Source organism: Sebastes umbrosus, chromosome 15 (genome assembly GCF_015220745.1).
Source record: "Sebastes umbrosus isolate fSebUmb1 chromosome 15, fSebUmb1.pri, whole genome shotgun sequence".
NCBI classification, from domain to species: Eukaryota; Metazoa; Chordata; class Actinopteri; order Perciformes; family Sebastidae; genus Sebastes; species Sebastes umbrosus.
The window spans coordinates 24861352-24879973 of record NC_051283.1 but is presented as its reverse complement, the minus strand read 5'-3'; the positions used below and the strand labels follow the sequence as shown (position 1 = coordinate 24879973).

General features: G+C 41.0%; 1 protein-coding gene across 1 annotated transcript in view; it reads left to right on the top strand.

The window, feature by feature from the left end:
- The first annotated feature begins 2092 nt into the window (after positions 1-2092).
- sdc2 (syndecan 2) overlaps positions 2093-18622 on the top strand; it is a 58126-nt gene continuing 41596 nt past the window's right edge. Inside the window, exon 1 of the mRNA XM_037794901.1 lies at positions 2093-2568. Within this exon, the coding sequence (XP_037650829.1) occupies positions 2509-2568 (60 nt within the window). The 5' untranslated portion in view covers positions 2093-2508. The remainder of the gene's footprint in view (positions 2569-18622) is intronic.

Sequence of the window (18622 nt, the reverse complement as noted above, 5' to 3'; positions counted from 1 at the left end):
TTTATTTAAATTTATTTTTAAATTTATTTATTTATGTTTGCATTAATTATTTATTTTAATTTATTTATTTTTCCCCTCCTCCAAAGAATGTGCTTCAGTAGAAACCCTAAAAACTGATATTAAAGATGGCCAGAACGTAAACATTTAAAACTGAAGGCACGAACTTGACAAATCAGGGTAAAACTAATCCTGCATGCACAGACCTGAGTATAAAGTGTGTAGCTAGCTTGCAGACACAAACTAATATTTTACAAGAAAATAAAAACAAATAAATTCAAACTAAGATTACAGGTTTTTAAATGATGTAATATTATGTATATTATGGGGGGTAGTTATATTCATTTACACCAGCAGGGGGAGACTTTGCCCATAAATGTGTGAACAGAGTGGGACTGTGGGGGGGCTTCCTAGTCATAAAACTGATGTAACTCTTCTCAGTGTTAAACTCTATTGTTTATTTATAGGGAGGATGATGTCTGCCTTTTTTAATCATATATATACATACTGCTGCATTGATTTCATGTCACGCCTATAGACACAGCAGCAAATTGACGACTAATCATCAGATGATCATAATCCTGCGGCTGCATTATAAACACAAGGCGTTATTATAATTTAGTGGAAGTGACTGAGTGGAATTGCAAACTCCTCATTAGGGTGCAATTAATGATGGTTATCTATTAGACGTGGAGATAAACGTATCAATTAGTCTGTTATCTGACATCCCCCGCCATTAGAATCAAAATACAGTAATTAATAGTCATTTCTTACAGCGCGTCAATACACAACATAATTAGGTTTGTTATGATTATTTATTGTCTTGCTTTTTTTGGGTTGCTTTTGTCGCAAGTTCACTCTCTCAATTCAGTTCAATTCAATTTGCTTTATTGATCATGACTGTCAGGTGAACAATATTGCTAAAGCGTCAATTCAATAATAAATAAAAACAAAAACATATATATACATATATACAATTCATTAAGCAAATTACAATATACAGATATTTAAAGGGACTATTTGCAACTTTCAGAAATGCTTGTTAACAGCGACACCTGTGGCCGTTAAGTCAACGAAAGTCAGCGTCGGGCTCGCGCTTGCTCGCTCTACATAGATATGAACGAGCATCGCTCAAAACAGTGAGGCGACACACGTCAGCTAAAACCACAATATCACTATATTTCAGCTGCTTGGCAGTAATGTTAGCTGACCAGACGAAGGTCTCTCCATGAATCAATGCTGATCCTAGTGTTGGCTTTTCCTGCTTCAGCCCCAGAGGCTGAAGCAGGAAGAGAAACGTTATCGTCTCCGAGCGTGCGCGCAGGAATATACACCGGCACCCGGTCAGAGACGATAACGTGTCTCTCTGCGGAGCTCCATCACTTCACAAAACACGGGAAACCTCTGTTGGTCTGGAGGAGCTGCAGCATTTATTTCTGCACAAACGTCCACTGTACATTCACTAGATATTCTCAGAGCTACTAACTCTTCTGCAGTATGTAGTGTGCGCGCATGAACGTGAGAGTGGAGCGAGAACGCGCGCGTTTTGTGAGTGAAGGCAAGCAGGCAGAGGAGCAGTCTGAACAGCGTAGCCACACGCGAGCGCGCATGGGATCCTGACTCGGTAGATTTCTACGTGTAAAAAGTTACAAACAGTCCCTTTAAAAAGAACATGCAAAATCCATTGTATTCAACCATGTTTTACAGCTGGGATTACTGAGAACCCCTGTCAATTCAATTTGCTTTATTGATCATGACTGTCAGGTGAACAATATTGCCAAAGCGTCAATTCAATAATAAATAAAAATAAAAAAGAACAAAATAGAAACAAAAACATATATATACAATTCATTGAGCAAATTACAATATATAGATATTTAAAAAGAACATGCATGTAAATGGAAGAAAACAATAAAGAAGTAATTAATGTTTGTTGTGTCAATAAAACAAACAAACAAATACAAAACAATTAATAACAATATATTGCAATATGAAAGGATAAATGTAAAAAAAAAAAAAAAACTCTCTCTCTCTCTCTCTCACCAGACGCGTCAGCCGCGTGTGCGCGCTTCCACCGCTTTGTCCTCGTTATTTGAAGTGAGCGCTGCTGAGCTGAGCTGAGGGAGAGAGAGAGCTATAAGGTGTCTCTTGCAGAGGATTTGTGTGGACACAAGGTGCGCGGAGGGACTTTGCAATTAAAACCTTGTGTTTATATCTATTTTAATTTATTTTCACAGAAAAACAAGAAGTGCCTGGAGAGAGAGAGAGAGAGAGAAAGAGAGAGAGAGAGGGTAAAGAGAGAGAGAGGAGGAAGAGGGAGGAAGAGGAATAACCAAAAACGCAACACGTATCCGGTGGGATCCCACTCCTGAGAGAGAGAAGCGGCAGGAGTTGGAGCTGAAGGGTGCAAGGAAAGGAAAGGAAGAAAGAAGGAAAGAAGAAGAAAAGGGGGAAAAAGATTTGACATTTTCGCTCGTTAACAACGTGAATAATAATAATAAAAGAGGAATAATGAGGAACGTTTGGATAATTTTGACCCTCGGGCTGAGCGTCTTCCTCTCCGTGGAAAGGGTAAGTTCACTTCAAACGAGGGGTGATAGCTTGTGTGTGTTGTGTGGAGGGGGAGAGAAAAGCAACTCAGGTCCACTCACTGCTTGTTTTTTTTGCAGTTAGTTTGAGAGAATAATGTGTGTTTTCTTCCATGTTGTGCTGCTATAATAAGATGGAATAAGAGCGTTTTTCTGTGTAGTTTGCAGAGAAGTGAGTCGGTTTGTTCATTGAATCTCTGCAGACAGGCTGAGCTATTCGCTGCCACTTTGCACACACGACTCTAGCCTAGAATATGTTCTACTAAATCATATTAGATGCTGAAATTACGCATGACAAGCTGAAATATAGCCTGCAGAGGTCAATATTTGTCTCTTAACTTCAACTTTATTTATTTTTTTTTTTTTTGTAACACTGAGCAACACTTTAAAGGGACTTAAGTGGATAAACTTTATTCAACGAGCTTTTTAATTGTTCCTTAAACGTCTCTTTCGGAGCTGTGACGTAGGCAAACCAGTAAAGACACATTTAAGAGGGATGCTTTTTTTTTTATATGATGATGTGACATGAAGGATATGATCATTAGGGAACACAGAGTGCCTCTGTAGGAGCATTATAGCTGTATTGCAGTGATTTGTTGTTATGATGTTGACTCCTATGACAGGTATTTACTCACTGAAATGGATGCATTATTGAGAGAAAATGTCATTATTGGAGCCATCCAGCTTACTTTCCTTTTGGTGGCAACTAAGCATGTAGAGGTCAATATTTTTCTGGTAACTTCAACTTCAGTTTTTTTTTTTTGTAACACTGAGCAACAATTTAAAGGGACTTAAGTGGATAAACTTTATTCAATGAGCTTTTTATTTGTTCCTTAAACGTCTCTTTTAGAGCTGTGACGTAAGCAAACCAGTAAAGACACATGTTAGAGGGATGTTTTTTTAGAAATATGGGCACTTTAAAGACTATATGATGATGTGAAATGAAGGATATGATCATTAGGGAACACAGAGTGCATCTGCATGAGCATTATGGCTGTATTGCAGTGATTTGTTGTGATAATGTTGACTCCTATGACAGGTCCATACTCACTGAAATGGATGCATTATTGAGAAAATGTCATTATTGGAACCAACCAGCTGACTAGACAGAAACTTTTGTTTTTTTTATCTTTTGGTGGCAACTAAGCATTGTGATATTTTAAATAATATGGCAATATCCTAACTTTTATTCTCAATTTTCCTTTTTTATTCTCAATGTAGATTTAATCCCACATATTGCTGTTGTTTCCTTGATCCAGTTTCAGGTTCAAGTCACTGTTGTGCCTCCTCACTGAGCCTGCATCACCCTGCAAATTGGCCGGGTCTGCTGGAATGACAGATTTTGGCACTTTTCATGTGCAGCCCCTGTCATTATTGTCCCCTCCTGTTGTTTCTCTGTGGGCTGCGACTTGTCGCTTGGCGCAGTGCCTCCTCCACTGTTAGAGCTGCTGATGATTAGCTGATTCAGACACTGTTGTTTTAATGACTCATTGTGTTGCACGAGGTCATCAGAGTACAGGTTTTTTTTTTTTTTTTTTAAATGTTTTCTCTTCTTCTTTTGTACACCAGGGAGGTTTTTCTGTACATAACAATTAAGTTCTTTATTGAACTTTAACATAATCGTGCATATGGAATGGCCCTATATACACAGAGTGACCATAAAATGGGAAATATAAAAGTACAGTACTTTTACGACACAGTGTCCACAACAATTAAAAGTCTCACCAAGGCTTATTGCAATACTACATTAGATTGCAACACAATGTATATGGTGATACTTTCCTGGTCACATAGAGCATGTTGTGGTCAACAAATCCAACATAGTTTTGCAAAATATGATGTATTCCATTACAAGAATGTGGCAGGATTGACATGCATGGCCATCATCATCTTGATTAGTGGTTCTCAACCTTTTTAGTGTCAAGGACCCCTAAATCGATGCTCATTGGAACCCTGTTTGATAGGATTTTGCTTCAGGGACCTTCTCAAGTTTTGAGTTGTTGTTCCAACTTAATTCACGTGAATTTTACCAGTTGGGAACTCGTATTTCCGATTATTCCGACACCACATGAATGCAGCACAAATGCCCTATCTGGCAATGTTAATGAAAGTGAAACAGCATCGCCATGTGTCAACCAATCGAGCTGTGTTTAGGGATATTTGATGCACCACACAGTTGTACCAGCAGGGATACGCAGACTACAGTTGTGCACAGATGCCATTTCCATGGTTGCCACGCATAGCGCCTGGCGTGTACTCGCGGGACGCTTGTCTGCTTGATGGTACGTGTCCACAGCCTCCGTTCGTTCTACGCTTCCCATTCATTATCTATGTAAGCAGCCGTGCAATGAAGTTGCATGAAGTTGAGGTCTCGGCTACTTTATACAAATCAAGGGCGTCCGAAATGACTCGCCGCCTCTGGAAACTATGAACTATTTTCATGACATAAGAGAAGAAAGTTTCCAAACAGAGCTGCCATGTTGGTTCCAGTTTGAAAGCTGGGAGCAGCAGCCCAGGAGGGAAAGCGTTCGTCCAATCGGGTGCCTTGTGTCTAGTGGCAGCCCATCAAGCGTCCAATGCTGGGAAGCGAGACTTTAATGAGCGTACAAACGGACAAACCGACCCGAAAACAGAACCTACTTGGCGGAATTAACTAACTGTATGTTGACCTGATGTTAGCAGATGTGTTTACTGGTTGGAAATGCTGATTTTGAGTGAAGGGTTGTATGTGGGTTTTGGCAGGCAGCTGCGTACCGGCACTGAATCTTTTAGTGGTACGGCGTAACGGACCGTACCGGCCTACGGACCTGGAACTCCCTCAAGGACCCCTGGGGGCCCCTGGTTGGGAACCACTGATCTAGATGAGTTTACACAGACAGATCACACACACAGACTTTAACCTAATCAATACCTACCTCCCTGTTATCTGTGTCCCCTGAAGGCCTCACTGGAACTTGACATGTGTCATTGATTCTCAATATTGGCACTGGTGTTGACAAGTGGTTGATAACCTGCTTTAGGCACATCTGTCTGTGTTTTAATCACCCCGTCACATCACAGGGGTACAGTATTACACTCAGCTGCTTAAACAGTCAGATCAAACTCACTGCTCCTGGCTTTGAAAACTAATTACTGTATTTCATCACTGAGAAACTGATTTTTATGTCGCCCACAATCCTATATGGTTATATAAAACAGTTGTGCTCTTGGCTAGAATCCATTTATGTTCCTCACTGCTTACCAGCTTACTTAGCAAGTAATACCAGTAATGCAACATGTGAGGTCTCTTCACATGGTGAAGCCTCTATAGTTGAAGGAAAAAGACTGTTTTTGCATGATGCAAGGAAAGCACGGTGGAGCCACGCTGGTGTGTTGTTATCATACGTCTCATTAGATGAGGTCAACGTGGAACTGTAACGCTCCTCTCTCTTCTGCAACTCTTCTCTCTCAGATAGTTTTTTTGTCATGTTTTCCACTTCCCTCTGCTTCCAAGACGTTTTTGTGAACGAGGAGGAAGAGTTTGGCTGAGCTAAGCCCGGCTTTGTGTGTGCGCTCAAGTCGGCCCACCCCGCCGTGTTTTGGTGCACGCCACTCACCAGATGTTGTGGTCTGTAATTTGTGTCATGTTTTGGTGGGAAGCGCGGGTGTTGCTCACCTCCCTTTTACATCTGTGATTTACAAGGGGGTTCTGAGTGCTGTCTCAGATGCTGGACTCAAAAAGGATCCCTTCAGAGGAGGATTTGGTTGTGGCGGAAGAGAGGATGGAGGAGAAACGGATTCAGAATTACATGGAATGTTTCACATTTCAGTTTTTTTTTTCTTACTCCTGGGCATTTGTTATGGACTGATACCATTCATGACGATGATGTAGGGTGAAAGACGTCTTTAGTCTGTTCTCAAAAGGGCAAGTGAGGTCACATCGCTATGATAAACTACCCACAAATGGTCAAAAAGAAAAGAAATGCCAAGCCTGAGAAAATCCCTTGTAGTATTTTCAAGGGTGAAAAGGCCAAGGCTGTAAATGCAAGACTTCAACTTGAAGCCTTTGATGGCTTTTTCGAGTCAGGGGAAAAGGTGCACGGCTGTGTATTATTGTGAGGGATGTATTATCTCAGACCTAAAGCGATTTCCTGTTTCATTTTCTGGCTTGAATGGTAGTTTTCTGCTGATTTGGTGGTAATGAAATGAACAGCACCGACGCACACGCTGACCTTATCTCTCAATTTAAGTGCATTTTTTCCAGACAGATACTCAACACATCATTCACTCCAACAAATAACCCACACTACTATTCCATTTCGATTGATCTGAAGGCTATATGAATCCCTAAAAGCATGTTATTTTCCTCTTAATCCACCTGACACCCTCTCCAAGGCTGCTGAACTGAATGCAAACCCGTCGCTGTTTGTTCCACATCACAAGGCCCTCAGAGTCTGAATGGGGTGTGTGTGTACATTGGGAAATCTCCCCTTCATTCTGCGGTGATAAAAGCAATATGCTTCATCATAAGCACTTCATTTCCAATGCACTTCATGATGAATAAGTAAAACGCCTGCCTGCGTTTGTGTGTGGACAAAATATTTACCCTCTTCTGTATTCAAAGAAGAGGAAATAAAAAACAGCACAGCTGGGAATAATACGCGAGGATACAAATGGCTGTAATAAAGGTCGAGGCAGAAGAGGGTAATGACGGAGCAGAGAAATGAAAGGATGCGGTGCCACACAGAAGCAGAGGCCAGATGCTGCGCTGCGACTCTCCTGCTGTATATTTAATGATGCTCTTTTATTTTGCATTAACCTAGAATTCTTCAAACTGGAGACGCAGCTAGCTCCCCCAGCATGCTTGTGTTCTGTCTGACTGTGAAAAAAGCTTCCTCTTTTTTTATTTTTGTGATAAATCCACCGCTGACATACATGGGAACACGGAGTTTCTTGCTCTGCAGAGCGACCTACCCTACCTCTCGGTTGGTGTCCGACCCTTCAGGGGGGTGCATTCACCCGGTCCCTGTCTGCCAAGCATTATGCAATCGCTAATGGACTCTACAGAAGGCAGGAGGCTGGGGCTGCCGGACCACTGAAAGCACAACCACCACCAACTCCCCCTTTTTTCCCTTGAATCCATCTGTGTCCACGCATGAACTCCTGTTTTGTCACCAAGCAGGCACACACACACACACACACACACACACACAAGTAGGTAAACACACATTCGCACGCATGGCCTCCCCCCATGTTGTTTTTTCTCCGTCCCTCTCTACATTGCTACATCTCTCTGCCACCAGGGCTGGGACGATACATCTATCTCCCCATTCGATACTATCACGGTACTTAGGTGCCGATTTGAGATGTATTGGGATTTTTAAGCATTGCGATTCGATATTACGATTTATTGCGATTTTTGTTAACTTTTTTTAACACTAGACCATGGGGGAAACGTTGAATCATACACTTCTAGGGACTTTAAATTTGTAAAATATCTAAATTAATACATTAAAATGTTTGATTTTCATGTCCTGAAGTCAAATATATCAGTCATTGTCAGGCATTATTTATTACATTCATTCCAGCAACCCAAAAATTAAAGAATTAAGACATTTCCCTCACACATTAGTGGTATTTTTCTATTTAATTCATAAGGGACATGTCATGTTTTATACTTCTGGTGAATATAATCCAATCAATCTTATTTCCATATATGTATTCTGTATATACAGTTAGTACCAGACGTAGTCACATGTGTATACTTCCTCTAACTTCTCCAAGTGCGTCACTAGCTCTTACCGTCAGCTCCGTTCTCTTTATACATTCATGGTCAGCTCCATCGGGGCCGTTAGAATGCATTTAACATAAATGTCAGTATATGGGTGCTCTACAGTTGTAGCGTCGGCCCATTTGACCTCGGAGATGAGAGTGACGGCTGGCTTGGCCGAACTATACCGCAGTACGATAACGTTTCCTGTCCATGACAGAGTTAGCATGCAGCTTTAGCCGTGATGTCTAGCTCTGCCTTTCCTGTCAATGTGTGAAACCCAAAGTGTTTCCATACTTTACTGTATGTGTAGTGTTTACCACGCTGGATTTAAAATGGGAGGGTGCAGGTTGTATCCACGCGGATCCTCCGCCGTTTTCTATATTGTCGCTGCGGTTTGTTTTGGTTGACGGATACGGAATAGATATGACGTCACGTTACTCAGACTACAACAATAAAAGCGGTAACTTCCTTCTACTTCGCATAGACTCAAATGAAGCAAATATATCGATTCTGGCTGTAAAAAATCGATTTAAAAATCGTAAAAAGAAAAAAGAAATCGCGATACATAGGTGGATCGATTTTTTTTTTCCACCTGTCTGCCAGCATGGTTAAGATGCCTCCACGTCATTACCACAGTGTCTTGGATGAGACTGAACACAGTGGCATTATATTTCCCTCTCAGGCATCTGGAAGGAATGAAGGGAAAGAGTATATTTTTTCACACAAGATACACCCCCCTTTTTCCCTTCCCATAAGATGTGAGTGCTTGCATTGAATTTGCCAACATCTGCAGGTCGTATGTTTGAAAGGAGCTGCTCTCCTCTCCCCTCTCTCCTCCTCCTCCTCTCCTCCTCCTCTTGTCGACGATTTGGAAGAGGCTCTTACTTTGGCAGGGACTTCCTTGTGCATACTAGTAAAGACTCACAAATAGCCATACTCTGTTGACTGTGCATGTGTTTGTGTGTGTGTGTGTGTGCGCTGGCGGTTTGTGCATCTTTTTATGTCCCTCCGGGTATGTGTGTGTGTGTGAGTTTATAGCCACGTGTTTAAAATACACTGTCATCCCAGCCACCAAGGCATAGGGAAAACACATTAGGGAGATGTGGCTGCAGCAAAAACAGGCAGCGACGGCAGCGCCGGTTTATGTTGGGCCGCAGCCACCGTAGCTGTAGGGAACTATCAGAGGCTGCAACATCGGACAATAAGAAGCCCCTGCGTGTGTTTGTGGCAATTCTGGATGAAAATATTTAGACACAGTAGACCTGGAGCATTACTCTTTCTCTGTTCCCACCCTCTGTCTTCCCCCTCTTTCTTCTATTTAATTAGCTTAGCAAATGGAAACTTCCTTGGCAGGACTGTAGTTGAGGGGGATTGTGGTGTGTGACAAAGAGAAATGGGGAAAACCCTGTGTCAGGATGTCTGTTTTCTTCCTCTCTTTCATTCTCTTTTTTTTTTTTTTACTGCCTGCTCCTTTCCAGTTTCAGGCGGTAGGAGGAAAAAGAAGAGGGAGATGAAGGAGAAAGGGAGTTTGGGGGAAGAGTGCGAACCCTGCCTCCCCTTTTGGTGTTCAGGTTTTCCCCGAGACCTGTCTGGAGCTTTGCTGTGCGAGGTGTGAAAAGTGTCTAACTCGGCAGGGGGTGAAATGAAAGAGACAAACCCAGGTGGTAAAAACAGTTTTGTTGTGTGACTACTAGTCTGCTTTGGTAACAGTATGTAAGAGTTTTAGGAAATTGCCCACACTGTTCACTTTCTAATGACTGCAATTGTGCTCTCATCTTTTTTCTTATGTGATTTTAAAAAGGGACCAAAGATATTCAGCTTACTCTACTATAAGATAGGGCTGTATCATGATACAGGGGTTACAATTAGGGCTGTTTTAATTGATTCAAATATTTAATTGCGATTAATCGCCTGATTGTCCATAGTTAATTGCGATTAATCGCAAATTAATCACACATTTTTTATCTGTTGAAAACATTAAAGGGAGATTTGTCAAGTATTTAATACTCTTATCAACATGGGAGTGGGCAAATATGCTGCTTTATGCAAATGTATGTATATATTTAGTATTGGAAATCAATTAACAACACAAAACAATGACAAATATTGTCCATTAACACTCACAGGTACTGCATTTAGCATAAAAAATATGCTCAGATCATAACATGGCAAACTGCAGCCCAACAGGCAACAACAGCTGTCAGTGTGTCAGTGTGCTGACTTGACTATGACTTGCTCCAAACTGCATGTGATTATCATAAAGTGGACATGTCTGTAAAGGGGAGACTCGTGGGTACCCAGAGAACCCATTTTCATTCACATATCTTGAGGTCAGAGGTCAAGGGACCCCTTTTGAAAATGACCATGCCAGTTTTTCCTCGCCATATTTTCTCACACCCCTAATATGTGACACAAATCCTCACATTTGAAAAGCAAATGTTCGGCGTTGCATTTTGCAAAGCAATGCCAAGCATTCATTTCAGCTCTGCTTTGTTCAATCTCACACCTTATTGCAATGGTGTTAGGTGAGCTTTATAGTGTCCAAAGCACATAAAAATCATCATAATCATATTGGGGAGTCGCTGCAACTAACTGTTTTATTATACATTTTTTTATTCCATCTAAGAAAAAACCCTTTAAAGTTATATTAAATATCATTAGCGTAGTTTGTGGTCAGTTCAGGTTTTGTTGGCCGGCTCGTTAAAGGCTGAAGTGAAATGAAACGCTGCTTGTGAAACTTTCTTGGTGGACTTTGCTCAGCTGAATAGACAATGATCTTAAAGGGCCAAATGTGTTCCATCTGTATACTATCCCCCCCCCCCTCCCAAAAAGACGGCAGATATTTGAAGCCATGACGTCAGCTAGGTTTTTCCACCCAACTCCCGAGATTGCTGTGGAACAACGGCACGGCACATTTAACACATCTGTGCTCTCACCCATATTTACGAGCGCGCTTTATCGTCTCTAAAAGGCGCCAAATTGATATCTGCGCTGGCGTTCCTCCGAGCAGAAAGAGAAAAAAAATGCACTTCTAATGTCTGGTGTTTCCATTATTTCACCCCCGTCTCGAAATCAAAACAGCACAGAATGAGCCAAAGCGTGTAAATCATGCTTTCTACGCAGGGTGTGTATCACCAACCGCAAATTATACTCCATGCAGTCACTTAATTTAGAGCTGTTTTCATGAGAAAAACTCTGAGACTCCAGAGGGTATTTGTGGAAAGTGATGAGCTGGAGAGGGAGAATTCATTAGTGAACTCCCCACATAGCACATCTTCCTCTAAACGCACGCTGCTGTGTAAACTCATCGGGTTTTTAGTGAAAAGCAGCGTCTCTAAAGGCTACAATTGAACACTCATGAATATTCATTACTGGGGATGTTCGTCATTGTAATGGAGCACAAAACGAGAGGAAGTAGATGTGTTTCCATCCCTGTCTCCACGTGGGTAGTCTCAGGAGACTCCTGAATGCTTCCAGCTTTTAATAATATCCTTATGAGCACATAACCTGTAATTTAATAATAACCCAATCATGCTTAGAAAAATGTGCATCCGTCTCCAACACTCCATATTCTTGGCAAAAACAAGCATGTGAGTCTTCAGCAGCGCTTTCATGTCCTAGTTCTGAATCCTAGTTTGATTTTCAAAGGCAGCGCCGGTGAGGTTTGCTTCATTTCCTTATTTTGATTTGGAGGATCCAATTGATGTCGAGACCAGTGCATCCAGTGTGTGTACTGTTGTGGCAGACATCCGATGTTTGGAAGTCTAAACTGTGACCACATCAGCTAACCGGTCCAGACAGTGACTCACGCTGTGAGACTGAATGAGCTAACTGTGGTGAAAAAGAAGGCAAATATAGAAACGGACATCGCCGGGCACTAAATTAAAAGAAAATACTTGGGAGTGGAGTTTCATTTGCTACTGAGGGATCAAACTGAAAGCCTTTTCACGCCAAGTCAGGTGTGATTTTTACTTACATGAATCTTTTTTTTCCCAAAAATGATTTGCAGTGGAAAACAGTAAAGACTGTGAACAGCTCATCCTGTGATGAACGGAGCCAGAAACTCTATAGTCTTTATGTTGTTTCTATTCCTTTATTATTTTCTGCTGCTTTCTGTCATTGGTCACCAAAAAGTTTAAATACACAGTTAAGATATATATGTGCAATATATCATGCATATGAATGTTTTTTCTTTTTTATTTGCTTGTTGCTTTTTTATGAAATACTATTTATTTTTTTCACAAAAATATCAGACTTGATATGAAACATCCTTTAAGTGAGCTTATGTTACTTTTTGCAAGTGGCAATTACTTCCAATTATTTTCTCGACTAATCGATTGATGTTTTGTGTGAAAGTGAAAAATCCAAATGTTTTGCTTGCCGGACTAACACTCCAAAAACCTAAATAGGTTATATTCTGTTTACTATCATATTAAGAAAAACAGCAAATCTTTACATTGCAGAAGTTGAAACCATCAAATGTTTGGCATTATTGCCAAAAAAAAGTCAATCAACTGTAAAACTTGTTTGCGATTAATTTTCTGTGGATTGGTTAAAGTGGCAATAGACCATTTTTTTTGCTAAACTTATCATGAATTAAATGTTGGTTGCACAATGTAGCTAATAGCTATAGAATGACACCATTGGCATTGGTTCCCTATTAACCTTGCAATTCTGTCTGCCACCTGGTCGCGATCTCACAGGAAAATTAAGGTTCAAGGGCCACCGCTGCAAAATATGTAGGCATGTTGCTAACGCTACCGTTAGCTACCGCTGGCAGAACATCTACATCTATGTTTGTTTCTGGCTGCTAGTATTAGCCATGTTGCAAACGCTAGCTAACGCCAACACTAGCAGCCAGAAACAAACATAATCTAAACAAAGAACACTTGCAATGGCCTTTCTAAAATGAGCATTGGTTAACTTTAAATACTTTATTGTATTACCTGATCCGGTTGTCTCTGCGACAGTGGCGGCGGCGGCATCAATAATACGGTCGTGTTTAGAAGGTAAAGCACAAATTGCGAAAGTCTCACTCTCTGTTGTCACTTTAATTATTTAATTATTCGAGCTGTTGTTGTCTTACAGGAATGGAAAATGAGTAATAAAGTATAACATGTGTGACTTAATGGGCTAAAACATATAGACGCTTTATTATACCCCCTTCAGAGTAACATTACTTGCCTGCACAGTTGGCATCTTTTCAACATCTTGGCTGCTGTTTGCCTCTCTGTTGGATATTACCATTGTATGGCATTTCAATCTTGCCAATATTAAAAAAAAAAAAAAATTTCCGTCAGTAAATTTGACACACACAATTAAGCGTGCAGCCCCAGGTCAAATTGCATGCCTTATCATACCACACACTGTCTCTCTGCCGCGGCTGTTAACATGATCAGAGGCACTAATGTGGCGATTCTACCAGGCGAGTTAATCTTTACTAATGCATTCTGTTAACAGCCATCTGTGATCTCAACTGCGACTGTAAACCCTTTCAGCGGAGCATGATGCTGCGTTCGGCGCCCCAGCAGTCACTCCTCCATTACGCCAAGGGATTGGGGTTTATTATTCAGCCCGGAGAGGCTTTGGACCAGAGAAACCGTGTCAGATGGAATCCATTTTGATTTTAAATGCAAATACCGCTGACACGCTCGTTGCCGGCGCTCTCCTCGCGGGGTGAGACCACACAGCACTCTTGATGGGTGGAAAATTACAGGGAGAGGTCTCTAAACAAACAGAGGCTGCCAGGCAGAATGTGTCATGTCCACAGTCAGGTACTCGCTTGACCCTTTGACCTCTTTACTGGAAAGCTATTTATGCATGGTTGACTGTGTTTAGGGGTTTATCGTGCTAGGGGTTTGAAATTTGAAACAAAATATTCCCCCAAATTTTAAACACATATTAGTTTCAAGTAAAAAAAAAACTATGGAAATTTGAGGACATGAAGCAGCTTTTACGCCGTCCTCATTGACACTCCGTCTCTCTCTTTTTGGATTTCTCTATCTTGGCCTGTCTCCTGCTTCCACCCATCCTCTCCGGCTATCTCCGTCTTACTTCCACCCCCCCGCCACCCCACCAAAAAAAAAAATATATAAGCCCCTTTGACAGCGACATCAGCCAAGGTCATAGCTTCACTTATAATCCGTATCGTTTCCATGCCATGCTTAAACCGGTTTTCATGGTGTAATGAATCAGGCAGGGTGCAAAGCTTGATTACTTTGAAAAAAGAATGATGATAATTTGTTTAATCAAGTGATTGGGTGGGTGGGTGAGTGGAATGGCTGCATGACCGCTATCCTCCAGACTCAGCAGGATATCCTTTCTGTCCGGGAGTCTCCCTGGCTTCCCCGGCACACTCTCTGCAGGGCTTTTCAGATTCATCACAAAGAATTAAATAGTGGATATGAAGAGAATGAGGGATCTTCAGAAGCTTTAAACAGCTTTCAGCCTCAGAACATTTAACATTTAACAACAGCAGTGCCGCACAATTAACCCTTGAAACAGTTTTTAGGAGCAACTTTTTTCATCTTTCTCAGTGTCATCATTGAACTCCAGCCAAACTTAAAGGCACACTATAGAGTTTTTGACCACTCGTAAGGAGACATTGTTTTTATGATTGGGTCCCTGTTAAGTGTGTCATGAAGACACACTAGTACGGCTTTTCAATTGGCACTTTTGGCCGCACCGAGTCAAACCATGCCTCGCTGATTTGCTAATTTGCCCAAGATGGACCATCTCTTGAGTCGGGCCAAAAGGTGCCCTGTTTGTACTTTCAGATATCTTTTTTTTTTTTTACTTCGTTTTGTTTTCATGCCATATAGAGTGCTGCAGGAGTGAGTCCTAAAACCCGTAAATGAGTTAGCATTTAAGCTCTTCCGGTTCCCATGTCTGGAAGTCAATGGGTTTTTTGAATGTCTGAAATGAGGTCTGTGGTTAACACAAGCTTAAGAGATTTTAACGTTTTGTCCTACAACATAAAATACATAAAAAAATAACCCACTGAATTTTGAAGCATGTACGTGTCTTTAAAAAGGCGGTTGCTAACAAGTGGCTAAATGAGACTACTAAACGTCATCACGCCGACTCGTCCGCCTTTACAGCCTCGTTGTGCTCATCCGACCGCGGTGTAGTTCGTTTATAGCCTAACGTTTGCTTTTTACCTCTACCGATTGCATTTACACTTCAAAAATCATAAACGTGCTGTTCGTTTGTGAAGATTACTTTGCTGAACAAAACGTGTAAGTATCATAAACGTGTGTTTGCCACAGAGCTTATTTTCTGCAATAATCCAAAACCCAATGGAGAAATCCCATTGGCTTTATGTCGAGGGAACCCAGGGCGACGCTAACTTCCTGGCCTACAAAAATACGTCATCCCTGGAGCACTCTATAGGTCTCGTGTTCAGTTGCAGCTGATGAAAACACGTCATTTCCTGATTTCATAATAAAAGCTTTTAAATAACAAAATAACGGGGGACTTTTATCGGGAAGAATTTATAGTTAATGAAATGTGTTTATCACTGAATTAGCGGAGCTTTGTTAAACAAATACTTCAGGGAGGAAGAGTACGAGCAGCAAAAATAACCGGGGACTTTTATTGTGAAGAATATAGGAAACGCAATGTATTCATCCACCGTTTTACAGCCGCTCCTTTAACTACTAGTCACGGCCATGGCTCACACTGCGCGAGTCAGACCGAGTCAAGCCAAGCCAGCACTTGTGTATGGAAAAGAGGCTTAGGGCAACTAGGAAAATAGTTGTATAATGTCTGCAGTGACTCAGCTTGGGCTTGGAAAGCCTGCTTTACAGACTGGGGGGCATGGAGAAAGAGACGTACTGTATGAGTTTGCCAGGCAGGAGAAAGTCTAACAAAACTATTGAGTTGCATCATGGGAAGAAAACGCAGCCTCAGGTGCTTCGACTTGACTGTAAATCTTTATCTTATGAGTCCTCCCAAATGTTTTAAAGTGGGATAATAAAATACTCCTTTAAACTATAAGGTCTCTCTTACACCCTACGATCAAGGCTACATTTGCCATATGATGAGAGCAATAGCTATAACCGTGGTTACGTCAGCTCTCTCTCGCTTTCGAGTCCCTTTTTATAGTGACGTTATGGCGTCCCGCTTTTACAGTGTGTGCATCTCGTGAACTACGCCGACCTCGCCACATCTGCGTGCGACAGACGGAGCTGCCTACACATTCTCTGCATCGAACGCGTGGCTCTGAAGAAGTCTATTGAAGATGCCTTTTTGAAGATGATTGCTTACCGTTGCAGCCTCTGCTTTTGTTTATTGTGGTCGCACCGCGCTATGTGTGACTTGGTGACCGCGAGAGGCTTTATGACACGTTTTGTTAGATCTGCAGCGCGAAAAAAGCTTCTGCAAACATCTGTTGCCTGGTGGGTTTTTGATAGCGGCTCCTCTTTTAGTGTGGGATGTGCCCCCACGAGCTTTCACAGCATATCTCTGTCTGTTTTTACTTGAGAGATCAGTCTTCAAAGTTTAATGCACATACCATCAAGTTGAGCTCAGTGCTTCATCTCTCTTCGTTTTTCTTTTAATGCGGTAACTCTTTATAATACCCATCATTTATAAATGATAAATTGATAGTTGATTAAACTTAGTAAATAGTTATTTTACCATTAAATGACATTTAATAATGTTCTCTAATTATTAGTAATTGTTACAAATGTGTTACAAATATCCATCTATGTAATGTTTATAGATGTTTTACAAGCAATTTCTTTAAGGTTTACAAATAATACCTTAATCATTAACAAACAATTATATATATATAGTATATAAAATGTAACATATGTGCAATAATAAACTGTTAAAATAAATTATAGCATTATTAATAATTAATGAAATCATTTCATTGTTTGTTAACAGTAAAATAACTATTAACTAAGTTTAATTATCAATTTACTATTTATAAATGATGGTTATAATAAAGTGTGACCAAAAATGCCATCTCTTCACATGTCTTTTGATATATATTTTTTTCTTACAACCACACGTGACGGCTCTCCTGAGACCCCAGCATGCTCAGCCCATCAGTTTAGGAGGCGGTAAAGTAAAACCTGGAGCACAGGGTGGAGCGCCAGTCGGCCAGCATCTTGTGTTGTTTCAGGACCTTTTCAGGAAAGCCAGACTCCAGTCTCCAGAAACCACACATTCTTGCAGAATTACAGCACAGGGAAAGAATTGGGGAAAGGCTATGTAGTGGAGCATGGGAGGTTTGGCAGACGCATTAAAATCCACTTTTAGCTGCAGGAGTTTTGTTTCTGAGATCTGTCCTGAAAGCGAAAAAAAAAAAAAACCTCACTTCTGTGAAAGATTGCTAATTGTGTGTGTGTGCTCTCAGTTGAAAGTGTGTTTTCTGTTCTTGATAAATTGGCACTATTTCAAAGTCCCAGCTTATTCATCCACAAAGTCATTAAAGATTGAAAACGCAGCCGAGCTGTGGTTGGAGCACTGGGCCTATTTAGGTTGCCAGAATTCAATTATTTACATTGGATGGAACATAAATAAGAATTTCGCCCCATCATTTTCTAAGCATGAGCCAGAGGCTAGAACAAAAAGTCACACAAAATATCCCCAAGAAACCAAGGCGTGATGGTTACGGATGCACACCTCATCCTTAAAAGTGTGAGAGTGTGAACGTCTTTTAACTTGATAACATACAAAGAGCAGGCACTCCTCAGAAGTCTTCCCAGCTAATCAAAGCTGAAATGCAACATGTTAACGCACCCCTGGAGGATATCGCCCAGAATGATGTCAGCTGTTGACTCGTATTTCTTGAGCTTACTTGTGGGCTCTCTGTTGTTTGGTTGATAAGACAAGAATGCATTTAGCATCAAGCAGCTGGCCCGCATGTGTAGAACATGGAAGCGTTTTTTCCTTTCTCGTTGTTTGTTTCAACAAGCGCGGAAACGGAGCGGACGGAGCTGTGGTGTTTCTGTCAAACATCACTCAGACACACAGATGTACATTACAATGGCTTCATCTTTGTGTGATTGGTGTTTGATCCCTAAGGCGGGCTGTATTCTCCTAACAAAATCACATTGGTTATTTCACAAATTTTTTTAGGTTCATGAGCGAAAGGAAGTGCTTCAGTTTTGTCTAGATTGCTGTAACATGTGCAGTTACATAAACTTCTTGTTCACCAACACCATTATAATCTGTAATCTTGTCAACATTGTTGTACTATTTTTAGTATATGTTTACTACTTCTTTTGAAAAAGGGGGCTGAAACTGGCAACTATTTTTATTTTTGATTAAT